Source organism: Gadus macrocephalus, chromosome 12 (assembly GCF_031168955.1).
Source record: "Gadus macrocephalus chromosome 12, ASM3116895v1".
Taxonomy (NCBI): domain Eukaryota; kingdom Metazoa; phylum Chordata; class Actinopteri; order Gadiformes; family Gadidae; genus Gadus; species Gadus macrocephalus.
The window spans coordinates 15,338,392-15,350,891 of record NC_082393.1 but is presented as its reverse complement, the minus strand read 5'-3'; the positions used below and the strand labels follow the sequence as shown (position 1 = coordinate 15,350,891).

The following is a 12,500-nucleotide window of genomic DNA, read 5'->3' as shown; positions in this document are numbered from 1 at the left end:
TTCACACAGCGACTTGGTATCCTCCCCTATCCTAATTTATACCGATCACATCAATAATTACACTTAAAACAGAACGGTTTCAAGTGTAAGCCATCCTCTCCCTCCCTTATTCCACTTAGCCCACCCACAGATATATAGGGGGGTGGAGCAGAGAGCGGAGCAGCACAGACCTTCACACTTTAAAAGGTCAACAGGATGGGAGAGAGGGTCTGACACATGTCAAAGAGAGAGAGAGAGAGAGAGAGAGAGAGAGAGAGAGAGAGAGAGAGAGAGGTAGATGGAGAGCAAGGGAGAGAACATGCAAGCATGCCCTCTACGAGATGAATGTCTCTCTTCTCTCCTCCATTCCGAGATCTACATCCCTCCCTCTATGACCTTCCCTCCTGGCTCTGGCCATCCTTTCATCCGTTCCATCGGTCATCCAACCATCCATCCATCCCGGTGAGTGATGTGCAGGAGAGGAATGAAACGGTCAAGATCTCTGAACCTTGGCACATACATTCCCCCTCTCTCTCGCCTTCTCTCCTTCTCTGTCTCTCTCTTCCCCTCTCTCTGGCTCCCTCCTCATAAGTAGTGGATGTAGGGCTAATAGTGCGGGCACCAGATCTGTGTGAGTCATATTTAGGGGTGCAACGGATCACAAAGCTCACGGTTCGGATCGGGTCACGGTTTTTGAGTGACGGGTCGGATCGTTTTCGGATCAACAACAACAATAAAGATAACAAGACAAATGTGACTTTAAATCTTCAACTGTGTAAAAACAAAATAAAGTGAAAAATTAGGTAATAATCCTGCTTCAGGGAGGGAGAGAGAGATACAGAGAGAGAGAGAGAGAGAGAGAGAGAGAGAGAGAGAGAGAGAGAGAGAGAGAGAGAGAGAGAGAGAGAGCAGGATGGATGGAGAGAGAGAGAGAGAGAGGAAGCAGGATGGATGGAGAGAGCGAGACAGAGAGAGAGGGAAAAAGAGCAGGGGAGACAAAGAGATAGATAGAGAGAGGAAGAGAGAGAGGGATGGAGGGACAAAGAGATAGAGAATCAGAGAGAGGGAAGGAAAAAGAGAGACAGAGAGAGCATTTTGAGAGAGGAGACAGTAAATGAAAAGGTGAAGAGGGAACAACAAAAGCAGACGGATGGGAAAGCTGGGGTGAAATCCGTAGGCCAAAGAGCCAGCTGTGTAAGACCGAAGAGGCGGAGGAAGAAGAGGCAGCGTAATCCCAGAGCATAATGTAAGACCAATGTTGAGCTGTCTCTGCTTTGGAGTGCAGGAGACAATAGGGACGTGGCCATGTCATCAGGGATTCAATTAGACCTCGCCTAATTCCTGCCTCCCCTGGGCCCTGTCCCGCATCCGGAGGGACTTCATCCACGGAAAGAAACCACAAACAACACGTCAGCGCATGCACACACACACACACACACACACACACACACACACACACACACACACACACACACACACACACACACACACACACACACACACACACACACACACACACACACAGAGGCGGCTACACGTACCCCTGATTTCTCATCGTAGATCTTGATGCCGCTAAAGGAGACAGTGAGGAACACCTTCAGCTTGTGTTCTCCTTTAGAGCGCCCGGCCGCGGCCATACCCTGCAGACAGGTGGAGTCATTAAACACAAATTATACAAGAGGATTAGGACTGACCAACAGACCCACTTGCCTGCCTACCTATCTATCTATGGGTGGGAAAAATAATCGATTCTTCGATGCATCGCGATTCTTTCTAGAACAATTCTGTCTTGATGCAGATAAATTAATAATCTGAATATTTTTTATTTTATTTTATTTATTTTTTAATTTTATTATTTGTTCGCCTGCAGCAACATTCTGTTCGCCAGAGAGGGATGATTATAGTGATTTTAAAATGATTTAATTTATCTTCAGTGTGTATTGGCCAATCAGATTTGTCTGGACACGATTGCGATTCAGCCTACGCATAGCATGCAAAAAAGACTCACAGCCAGACACCAGAACTACTTCTAATTCAAGAGCCTCTTTTTCTTTAATGACATAGAAAAGATAGATTAGAACCTTAAAACTTTTAATTAAAACCTATTTTTTACATACTTCCATATTGTGTTGTAATGCAAACTGCATTGATTATTGCATTGTTCATAGAAAATCATATTTGTGACAAAAGCTTTCTCTCTATTAAAATATCAGATAAATTAATTCATCTGTTGATGTCTTTAATGATCGTCACAAAAGTATGAAGTGATTAGCAAACTCAGATGTATATATATATTTTGGAAAATCACGCATGGAAATTTGCATAAAAAAATGTGTTGCATCGAGATGCGTCAGGATGCATCGATTATCGCTTTCGAATCGAATCGTTGGCCTCATAATCTGAATCGAATCGTGAGGTGCCAAGAGGTTTCTCACCCCTACTATTTACCCGAATGACTAACCTACCTAGATAATTACATACCTCCCTACCTATCTATTCCCTGAATGATGGCCCAACTTACTACCTATCACATCTATCAATCCATCCAGTCATCCAGCCAGCCAGCCAGCCTGCCATCCATCAATTATCTATCTATCTATCTGGTTAGGTGAAGGACACATCTCCGTCATGGGCCTAGGGAATGATAAAAGGTGAAGACTAGAGAGGTAGACAGTGGGAAGGTACAGAGGAAAGCGTGGTGGTGGTGGTGGTGTTGGTGGTGGTGTTTGGGCTGGTGGTGGTGGGAGTGGTGGTGGTGGTGGGAGTGGTGGGGGTGGTGGTGGTTGGGTCGGTGGTTGTGGTGTGGGTGGTGGTTGTGGTGGGGGTGGATGGAAGGGGGAGGACGAGAGATTAGAGGAGAAGAGAAGTGATGAATATCCTGTCTGGGTAGAAGAGGAGCGGCCCGGTCTTTTGATCAATGGGCTGTCTTTTGTTTTTCGTCTCTGCTTCCTCCTCCACCCTATCAGAGTTTTCTCGCCACCTAGACCTGAGAACCTGCTTGCATTCCTTCCCCAGCGCCCGCGGTCGGAGCGTCGACAGGTAAACGACTGTCCTGCCGCCTCTCGTGGATATTTATTCAACCACATTGCTATTCAATATAAACAATATTTGTGTACAAGTGGTCTGATCTTATCATGCTCAGTTTAATACATTTATTACAGTGGATGTATATTAAATAGCAATAAATACAGAAACAGACCCGGTACTTTTCTCTTTATGTTGCCTCTAAATTCTGTCTTTTTCTGATCATTTTCAATTTCCCATTATATTCCTCACCTCTTTTGCCCAATGCTCACTGTATCTGGCCAGACTCAGGATAGACTTAGGATAGCCTGACTCAGTCAGTTCAGCTCAGATTGTACAGCTCATGAATATGAATAAGTTATTGTTATACATATATTGTTTGAGAGCTAGTGATGCTTTAAGACATAGATGGATGCTTAAATTAGTATGTTATGCACTGATACATTTGATCTGTATTATTATGAGGAAATGTAATGTATGTTAATTTCTAACCAACCGTGGTATAAACTCATGCAGCGAAAATCATAAGCTTATTTAAAGACATGTGGATGGTGTTTAATTAACAAAATAAAAACATTGACCTGATATTCACTCAATCAATATTTCTGAATATTTCTGTCAATATGAATAGTTTTATTTATGTGCTACTACTGCAATACAAATGAATGAATGGTTAAATAAAATCCGACCTGGGAGATTCATATCCGAGTAGATACTGTGTTTGCAGGCCATCACAAGTGTGACATTTTTATTGCTCTATTTTCAATCCTAATGTAGATTTCTCTATTTCTCACATTTATGTGATCTCTCATATTTATGATTCTTCAGTCAGTTTGTGCTGCACGAGTCATGCTAGAAATGAATATCGCTAGACAGTGTTCGTAAAACACACGCGGAAAGAACAAAACTAAACTTTCCATCTCCTCTGTCTGTCTTGGTTGGAGAGTTAATTAGGCTATTTATTAGGGCTGGGCAAGTTAATGCGTTATTACAACTACACGTTAACGCAATCTTGTTTTAACGCGATTAATACAAATTGACGCATTAACGCGCATCATTTTTATTGAATTATTTTACTTAGTTTTTACTCTGTTTTGCCCACAGAATGTCAACATTAATTTCAGAAATCATTTTTGTTTTTAGTTCCACTTACTTTAGATTAAATTACACTTGCAGTATGTGACAGCCTGTTTACAATACCCAAATCTGTGGTGCTACTTATTTGAATTTAACTACACTTGTAGTAACTGTTGGTTTACAATTGCACTAATTAAATGCCTGTTTACAATTCCCAAATCTGTGGTTTTACGTAAGTTTCATATTCAACCCACACTGAGTGAGTCAATAAAACTCCCTCAAGATCACTTGGCCTCGTTTTTGCTTATTAAGTACATTTGGTATGAATGATAATGTGTCATTAAATTTGATAATCTAATTTAACTTCAAATGGAGTGGATTTAAAATAGAATTTTAAAAGTGTGATTAGTCGCGAGTTAACTCACCATACTATGCGATTAAAACTTTAAATCGTTGCCCAGCCCTACAAATATTTTAGTCTTTCTTTTAATGGAACCCATTGTGAGCAGGATCTTGCACTGAGTCAGGTCAGGAGACCTGCATGATTTGTGCCTGGAATTGCCTCTAGCTTTAGTGGCAGAATCACAGAAAACAGAGGGAAGTATCAATTATTTATAATGTTCATGTTTGCCTATCACCTGTACTAGATGTACTGTTCATTTGTGGTGTTTTCTGTGTTTTAAAGGTTGTAACGCAATGTATTGCTGCATTTCTTGGCCAGGTCTCTCTTGAAAAATTCCTAAAACCTGCTCAAATAAAAGGTACAATAAATATATATTAACAATTGTTCCGACACTCTGTCTCACCCGCTACAGAGTGAGACAGAAAGAGAGAGTGTGAGAGGGAAAGAGGTTGAGAGAGAGTTAGAGAGAGGTAGAGGGAGAGAGTGTGACCTCACCTTGAGCTTCATCATTGAGTCCTGACAGAGTTTGTCTCCGCGGGCGGCAGTGACCTCGTCCAGGCCGATGAGCTTGGCCTTGTAGCGGACGCCATCACCCTTAAAGCGCCTGATGAGCGCTGCCTCACTGCGATCCTGTCCTGAAGACACACATGCACACACACACACACACACACACACACACACACACACACATACACACATGCAGACACACACGCACACACACACACACACACACACACACACACACACACACACACACACACACACACACACACACACACACACACACACACACACACACACACACACACACACACACACACCCAACAAACCAAAGGTGTCAGGACAAAGGAGTCAGGAGAGGAAGCCAGAGAGTGAGAGAGAGAGAGAGAGAGAGAGAAAGAGCACCCAAAGATCAACTCTCTGGGGTGACTTCAATGATGGCAGACATCTTTGCGGTCTGCATCCTCGACTCAAGGACCTCCGGGGAGACGATGATTCAGACCACTGATCTGAACAGAATTCTGTCTTCATACCCCACAAAGGGGTCAAATAAGTCACATGTTGTTATGTTATGTTACATCCTTTTTGTGGGCTGTTGTGGTGGTGGTTGTGTGGCGGTGGGGGTGTGTTGGAGGCGGTGGTGTGATGGCGGTGGTGGTTGTTGTTGGGCGGCGGTAATTGTGGTGGGGCGGTTGTGGTGGTGGTGGTAGCTTGTTGGCGGTGGTGGTGGTCCTGGCGGTGGTGTCTTGTTGGTTGTGTTGGTGGTGGTGGCGGTGGTGGCGTGTTGGTGGTGGTGGTGTTGTGGTGGTGGTGGTGGAGTGGCGGCGGTTTGGCTGTGGTGGTAGTGTGGTGTGGCGGTGGTGGTGTGGGGGGTTAGGTTGCGGTGTGGTGTGGTGGGGGTGGTGGTGGTGGTGTTGTGTGGCGCCTGTGGTTTGGTGTGGTGGCGGTGGCTGTGGTGGGGCGGTGGTGGTGGTGGTAGCGGTTTGGCAGTGGTGGTGGTCATGGCGGTGGTGGCTTGTTGTTGGTGGTGGTGGTGGTGGTGGCGCTGGTGGTGTAGAGGTGGTGGTGTGTTGGTGGTATCAATGGCCGCGGTTGTTATTGTCAGATGTGTTAATCGATTGGAGTTGCGTTGGATTAGAAAGTCAGGTAAATAACACTAGGGGGGCAAATTTTGATCGTATCTCTTCTATTGGTCCGTTCCAATTGTGTGCGAGATTGCCGATATAATGTGCACACTGTGTTTGTGTGTGTGTGTGTGTGTGTGTGTGTGTGTGTGTGTGTGTGTGTGTGTGTGTGTGTGTGTGTGTGTGTGTGTGTGTGTGTGTTGGTGGTTCTGATTTTGCACTATTTTAGGAAGACTCACAAACCAAACACACACAAGGCACAAGTCCTTCCATCCCCGTCTTTCTATTTCTCTTTTACGCTACCTTCAGCTCTTGCCCTCAAACCTTCATTTGAAGCCTTCCTTCTGCGACCCGCAGTAAAAGGCCACGACTATAAGCGACAACACGGAGGACACATTTGAATACTGATGACAGCCTCCTCCATCAGCAGCAACGCACTGACGGCAGCGGGCGCGTTACACCAACAGATCTCTCTGATTCGGCGAGCAGAGTGTGTGTAAGCGCATACCAGCGATATCCTCCTCGACACGGGGTCAGAGCCAGAGCAAGCCGAAGGGTGGCTGGGCGGAGCGGCGGGAATAATGGTAACACAGCGTATTCAGATGATATATAGGAGCATTAGTTAGCGGCGCGGCGACAGCCCCCATCCCGGAAGGTCACGCTTGGAATGATGAAGAAGTTGCGCTCCTCCTTTGGCTCATTTTCTCCTAAAACACACACACACACACACACACACATGGAATGTGTGCTGTGGCATCCCGCCCCTTAAACCTCGGCCCGGGTGGGGCCGAGGTACAGTGGTAGACGGCGTGTACCGCCGTCACCCACCAGACGGCGACCGAGAGCAGCCCTTTCGCCTCCCCAATCAGTGTGATTGGGGGACACCTGGCCGGTGGCAGGGGAGCCATGTTAAAAGGAGGTTGAGGACAGACAGGAGGACAGCACGGCAGAAACGAGGAGATAGAGGCTCATGGAGACCCTATAGAACTTGAACGATTGTACTCCATTTGAACATTGTCTGTCTGGAGCAATAAACGCCGTGAACGGCTTTAAACCCTAACCCAGTGTGATTCTTACCTGGAACCCGACCCTCCAAGGACCGGGTTACCACATATGGTGGAGAATGCAGGCACTTGAAGGCCCCACTACAAAACCCCGGTAAAGAACCTCCCCAGTCCGACATGCAGAACCCGGAGGGGAGAGCAGCCGCCGCCGCCCAGCGACAGCAGCAGGCGCAAGCCGCCGAACAGCAGCGGGAGACGGCGGAGAGCCTAGCCCCTGCTTCGCGAAGCAGTGCTCCGACCGCCCGGCAGTACCCAGCCCTGAAGCAGGCGATATTGGCCTATTACGGGCACAACCTCGCGGCCCGCGCACAACGCTTCCGTGACTCAACGTCCGGGGCCCGGCGATTCAACGTCCGGGGCCCGGTGCGGACGCAGATTGCCCAGCACAGCCACCTAGTAAAGCGGTGGCTGTCGACCGGGGAGGGTCCCAGCCCTAGAGACAGAGTCCTAATAGACAATACAATCCGACAACTCCCGCCGGGTGCCCGAAGGGTACTGGCCCACCACCATCCCGACTCGGTGGACGACCTAGTCAGACAGCTAGAGAACTGGCTGAGCGACGGCACCGGAGACGCCCCACGACCCGCCGAGACCGGCGGGGAACCCCGGCCGGCGTCCCGGTCCCTCCGCCCGACCCACCGATCGTGTCTCAGGAGAGACGCGAGCAGCGACGGTGCTACGGGTGCGGTCAGCCCGGCCACCTCGCCCGATCCTGCCCTGGAGACCGGGATGTGCCGATGCCGTCGGCCTACGCGGACAGAGGGAGGGGCTCACCCTGTATGCTGGCGACCTGTTGAACGCAAGGACCGTCCGGGAGCCCGACCATTCCGGCACGGGTCATGAACTGGGACACGCAGGCCGTACTGGACACCGACAGCGTGGTCACCCTCCTCTGCCCCGACCTGGCTGGAGGACGGGAGGGGAGACCCATGGAGGTGGCCTGCGTGCACGGGGACACCCGGACTTACAAGACCTGCCATGTGGTCATCCGGACACCACGCGGGGTGTTCACGGCTCGGGTAGGGATTGTACCCCACCTCCCGGTGCCACTCCTAATCGGGACGGACTGCCCGATATTTCACCAGCTCTGGGACCCGGCCTGAGAATCCCGAGGCAGGAGAGAGCCTCCCCGCCGACGGGCGAGGGGAGCGCGGCCGGCCTGTGGAGCTACACGAGTCCCGACGTCACACGGGGAGTCGACGGTAGAGGACCAGGGGTCCGAGGGGAACGGTCCGTCCCCAACGGGGTCCCCGATCCGCACGGGGAAAGGAGGGAACGTCCGATCCGGGTCGCCGGGCCCCCACGCCGACACCCCGGCCACCCTCACGGCCTCTGAGCAACCCGACCCCCCGGAGGAGCCGGAGAGTTCCCCCCTGACTGAGTTCTCAGACTTTTTACCGGGGAGTAGGGCTGGGCGATATGGGCCAAAATGAATATCTCGATATTTTTTTACGATATCTCGATACACAATGTATATCTCGATATATTTTGAATCTCCTCTAGAGCACATCATAAATGCTCAATTCAACCATGTCTGGCATAATGTTACGTCAGTAATAATTCTAGTATTCCTGAAATATAAGTCTGCATGTAGATTACATGAAACAACATATTGTTTAAACTCACTAGTGCTTTGTATTGGAACAATTTAGAACTTGCACATAAGAAAAGGAAAATCACAGCAAGTTATATGTACCAACACAGCATTTATTCAAACCGTCAATTATTTATTAACTGTTTGCATAATAATTATTATATATACACTGCCAGACGACAGATCCAATGCTATTCTTTTTCAAAACCAAATCCTCAGTTTCCATCCTTTTTTCTCTCTCTCGCTGTTCTCACTCACCGGTCGGAGGTACACACACCTACAGCAGCGCGCCGTCCAGACTACGTCACACACGCGTGTCCATGAGAATCTCCCGGACTCGCAACGGGCGGGGAGAGTGAGTGTGTTTGTGCCATTGCATGTCTTTACCTTTTGTGGAAGAGGGAGAGACGTCGGAGGCGCACAGAGCTTTTGGCCGTGATATTATACAATTATATTATATTATATGCTATTATATATAGAGCTCCGGGAGTCGCAAACGGCAACAATCACTTTCTCCTCCATGCTGCAGTTCACCCCGGACTGCACTGAGTTTGACGGATGAACGCTGATTGGCTGTTTACGTTACACATGTCACTCAGTGGCCACACTGTTGTACGCTGATTGGCTGTCATCACGAGAAATTAAAATGCATTTCAACTCGAGCGAATTTGTCGCGCCACAAATCCTCGTGAACGCGCTCGCCTGTGCACGGCGAAAGTGTGGCGCGACAAATCAAAACTTGTTGCCGGTTTTCTCTCGCGAAGAATTCGCCCGATACGCGTCTACGTTCACTTTATATGGGATTTTGTCGCCCCGTCGCGTTTGGTGTGAACGCACAATGAGTATGCCGGCGGCGGCAAAAATAAACATATTACGTGCCAATTTGTATTCGATGTTCGCGACAGGGGCATTTTATACATCCCCTGGAGAACATCTCGCGATACATCGCATATATTCGATATATCGCCCAGCCCTACCGGGGAGGGCGGAAGGTTCGGCCCGACCAGGCCAGTTCACCAGCGCCCAGCTACAAGACGAGGCCCTGAAGCATGCCTGGAGCCACGTTGTGTCCCACGACGGACAGCCCCGAGACTCGGTGAGTCCCCTGCCACACCCACACTTCAGCACTAGAGGGGGACTGTTGTACCGGGTGGCAGAAGGAGAGGGGGGAGTGAGGGAACAGTTGGTAGTGCCCCGAGCGTACGTAAGCAAGGTGCTTTATATGGCCCACACCCACCTCCTGGGAGCCCACCTGGGGATGGACAAAACCCGGGAACGGGTCCTGGCGAGGTTCTACTGGCCGGGGGTCAAGCGGGACGTAGAGCGTCATTGTCAGGGGTGCCCCGAGTGCCAGAGGGTCGCGCCTAGGGCCACGGTCAGGAGCCCCCTCGTCCCCATGCCGATCATCGAAACCCCCTTTGACCGTATAGCTCTAGACATTGTGGGGCCCCTGCCCAAGACGAGCCGGGGTCACCGGTACATCCTGGTACTAGTGGACTACGCCACCCGGTACCCCGAGGCTCTACCCCTGCGTGCAGCCACCGCGAAGGCGGTCGCCCGGGAACTCATGCCATTGTTTAGTCGGGTGGGGATAGCCAAGGAAGTTCTAACGGATCAGGGGTCATGCTTTATTTCACGCGTAATGAAGGAATTACTCAAGCTCCTGCAGGTGAAGCAGCTCCGGACTTCAGTCTACCACCCCCAGACGGATGGCCCGGTGGAACGCTTTAACAAAACCCTGAAGCAGATGCTGAAAAAGGCAGCCGTCCCTCCACCTCACCACCCTGGACCACGTGGAGCAGGTGAGGGACCGCATGGCCCAGGTGTGGCCCATCGTCCGGGAACACCTCCGGCAAGCCCAGCAGGCCCAGGCGAGGGTCTACAACCGGGGAGCCCAGTTGCGAACCTTCCAGCCCGGAGACCGGATACTGGTCCTGGTCCCCACAGCCGAGTGCAAATTCCTCGCCAAGTGGCAGGGACCGTATGAGGTAGTGGAACGGGTGGGTGACGTGAACTACCGGGTTAGACAACCAGGGAGGCGGAAGCCTACCCAAGTGTACCACGTCAACATCTTGAAGCAGTGGAGAGGGGGAGGGGGACCCCCTGACCCGGCCCCCCTAGTGCTGGCGGCCCAACGCGAGATCCCGAAGGTTCCGGTGGGGGAGGACCTCAGCCCGGCCCAGAAGCAAGACCTCGGGGAGGTCATCATGCAGCACCGGGACGTATTTTCCGAGCTGCCGGGGAGGACCACGATCGCCCAGCATGACATCCGGACGGCGCCGGGAGTGAAGGTGAGAGTTCCCCCCTATAGGATCCCAGAGGCCCGGAGGGAGGCCATCCAGGCCGAGGTACGCCGGATGCTACAGCTCGGTGTCATCGAGGAGTCTCGCAGTGCCTGGTCCAGCCCGGTAGTCCTCGTTCCGAAGCCAGATCGGAGCTACCGGTTTTGCAACGACTTCCGGAGGCTGAACGACGCATCCGAGTTCGACGCCTACCCCATGCCCCGGGTGGACGAGCTGATTGAACGCCTTGGACCAGCCCGGTACCTCACGACCCTGGACCTGACCAAGGGGTATTGGCAGGTACCGTTGACCCGGGCTGCCCGGGAGAAGACGGTGTTCTCAACGCCAGGGGGGCTGTATCAGTACACCGTCTTACCCTTCGGAGTACATGGCGCTCCGGCCACCTTCCAGCGCATGATGGACCAGCTCCTGAGGCCCCACCAGGACTACGCCGCCGCCTACATTGACGACATAATCATCTACAGCCCCAGCTGGGATGTCCACATCCGCCAGCTGAGGGCAGTGCTGGGGGAGCTACGGAAGTCGGGCCTCACGGCCAACCCAGCCAAGTGTCGTCTTGGGCTGGAGGAGACGGCGTACCTGGGATACCAGGTAGGGCGGGGGACTGTCCGACCACAGGAAAGCAAAGTGGCCGCCATTCGGGACTGGCCCCTACCCCGCACCAAAAAACAGGTGAAATGACCCGGAAGACCCTGCCAGATCGGATCACCTGGTCCGAGGAAGCCAACCAGGCCTTCGGGACGCTCCGCGAGGCCCTGTGCTCGGAGCCGGTTCTCATAACCCCTGACTTTGCTTCCCCCCTCATAGTGCACACGGACGCTTCGGAGGTCGGGCTGGGAGGAGTCCTGTCCCAGGTCCAGGCCGGAGAAGAACACCCCATCACTTATATCAGCCGGAAGCTGCTGCCAAATGAGAGGAACTACTCCACTGTAGAAAAGGAGGCCCTGGCCATCAAGTGGAGCCTTGATAAATTGAGGTACTACCTCCTAGGGAGGGAGTTCACCCTGGTGACCGACCACGCTCCCCTAAAATGGATGGCCGGCGCCAAGGACACCAACGCCCGAGTGACGCAGTGGTTCCTGGCTCTCCAGGACTTCAGGTTTACGGTGGACCACCGACCGGGCAGGGAGCACGCCAACGCCGACGCCCTATCGAGACGGGATACCTGCTTGGGCGGGTTCCTGGGCTACCCGAGGCCTGAGCAAGCGGTGGAGGAGTGTGGCATCCCACCCCTTAAACCTCGGCCCGGGCGGGGCCGAGGTACAGTGGTAGACGGCGTGTACCGCCGTCACCCACCAGACGGCGACCGAGAGCAGCCCTTTCGCCTCCCCAATCAGTGTGATTGGGGGACACCTGGCCGGTGGCAGGGGAGCCATGTTAAAAGGAGGTCGAGGACAGACAGGAGGACAGCACGGCAGCGACGAGGAGATA

The 12,500-nt window shown here is 51.6% G+C and overlaps 1 protein-coding gene across 13 annotated transcripts in view; it reads right to left on the bottom strand.

The window, feature by feature from the left end:
• Nucleotides 1–12,500, bottom strand: part of dab1a (DAB adaptor protein 1a) — a 161,341-nt gene that overhangs the window by 36,726 nt on the left and 112,115 nt on the right. For all 13 annotated transcript variants that reach the window (XM_060066872.1, XM_060066873.1, XM_060066871.1 and 10 more), the window contains 2 exons: nt 4,979–5,118; nt 1,521–1,619 (listed from right to left, as the gene is read on the bottom strand). In XM_060066872.1, coding sequence (XP_059922855.1) covers nt 1,521–1,619; nt 4,979–5,118 — 239 coding nt within the window. The remainder of the gene's footprint in view (nt 1–1,520; nt 1,620–4,978; nt 5,119–12,500) is intronic.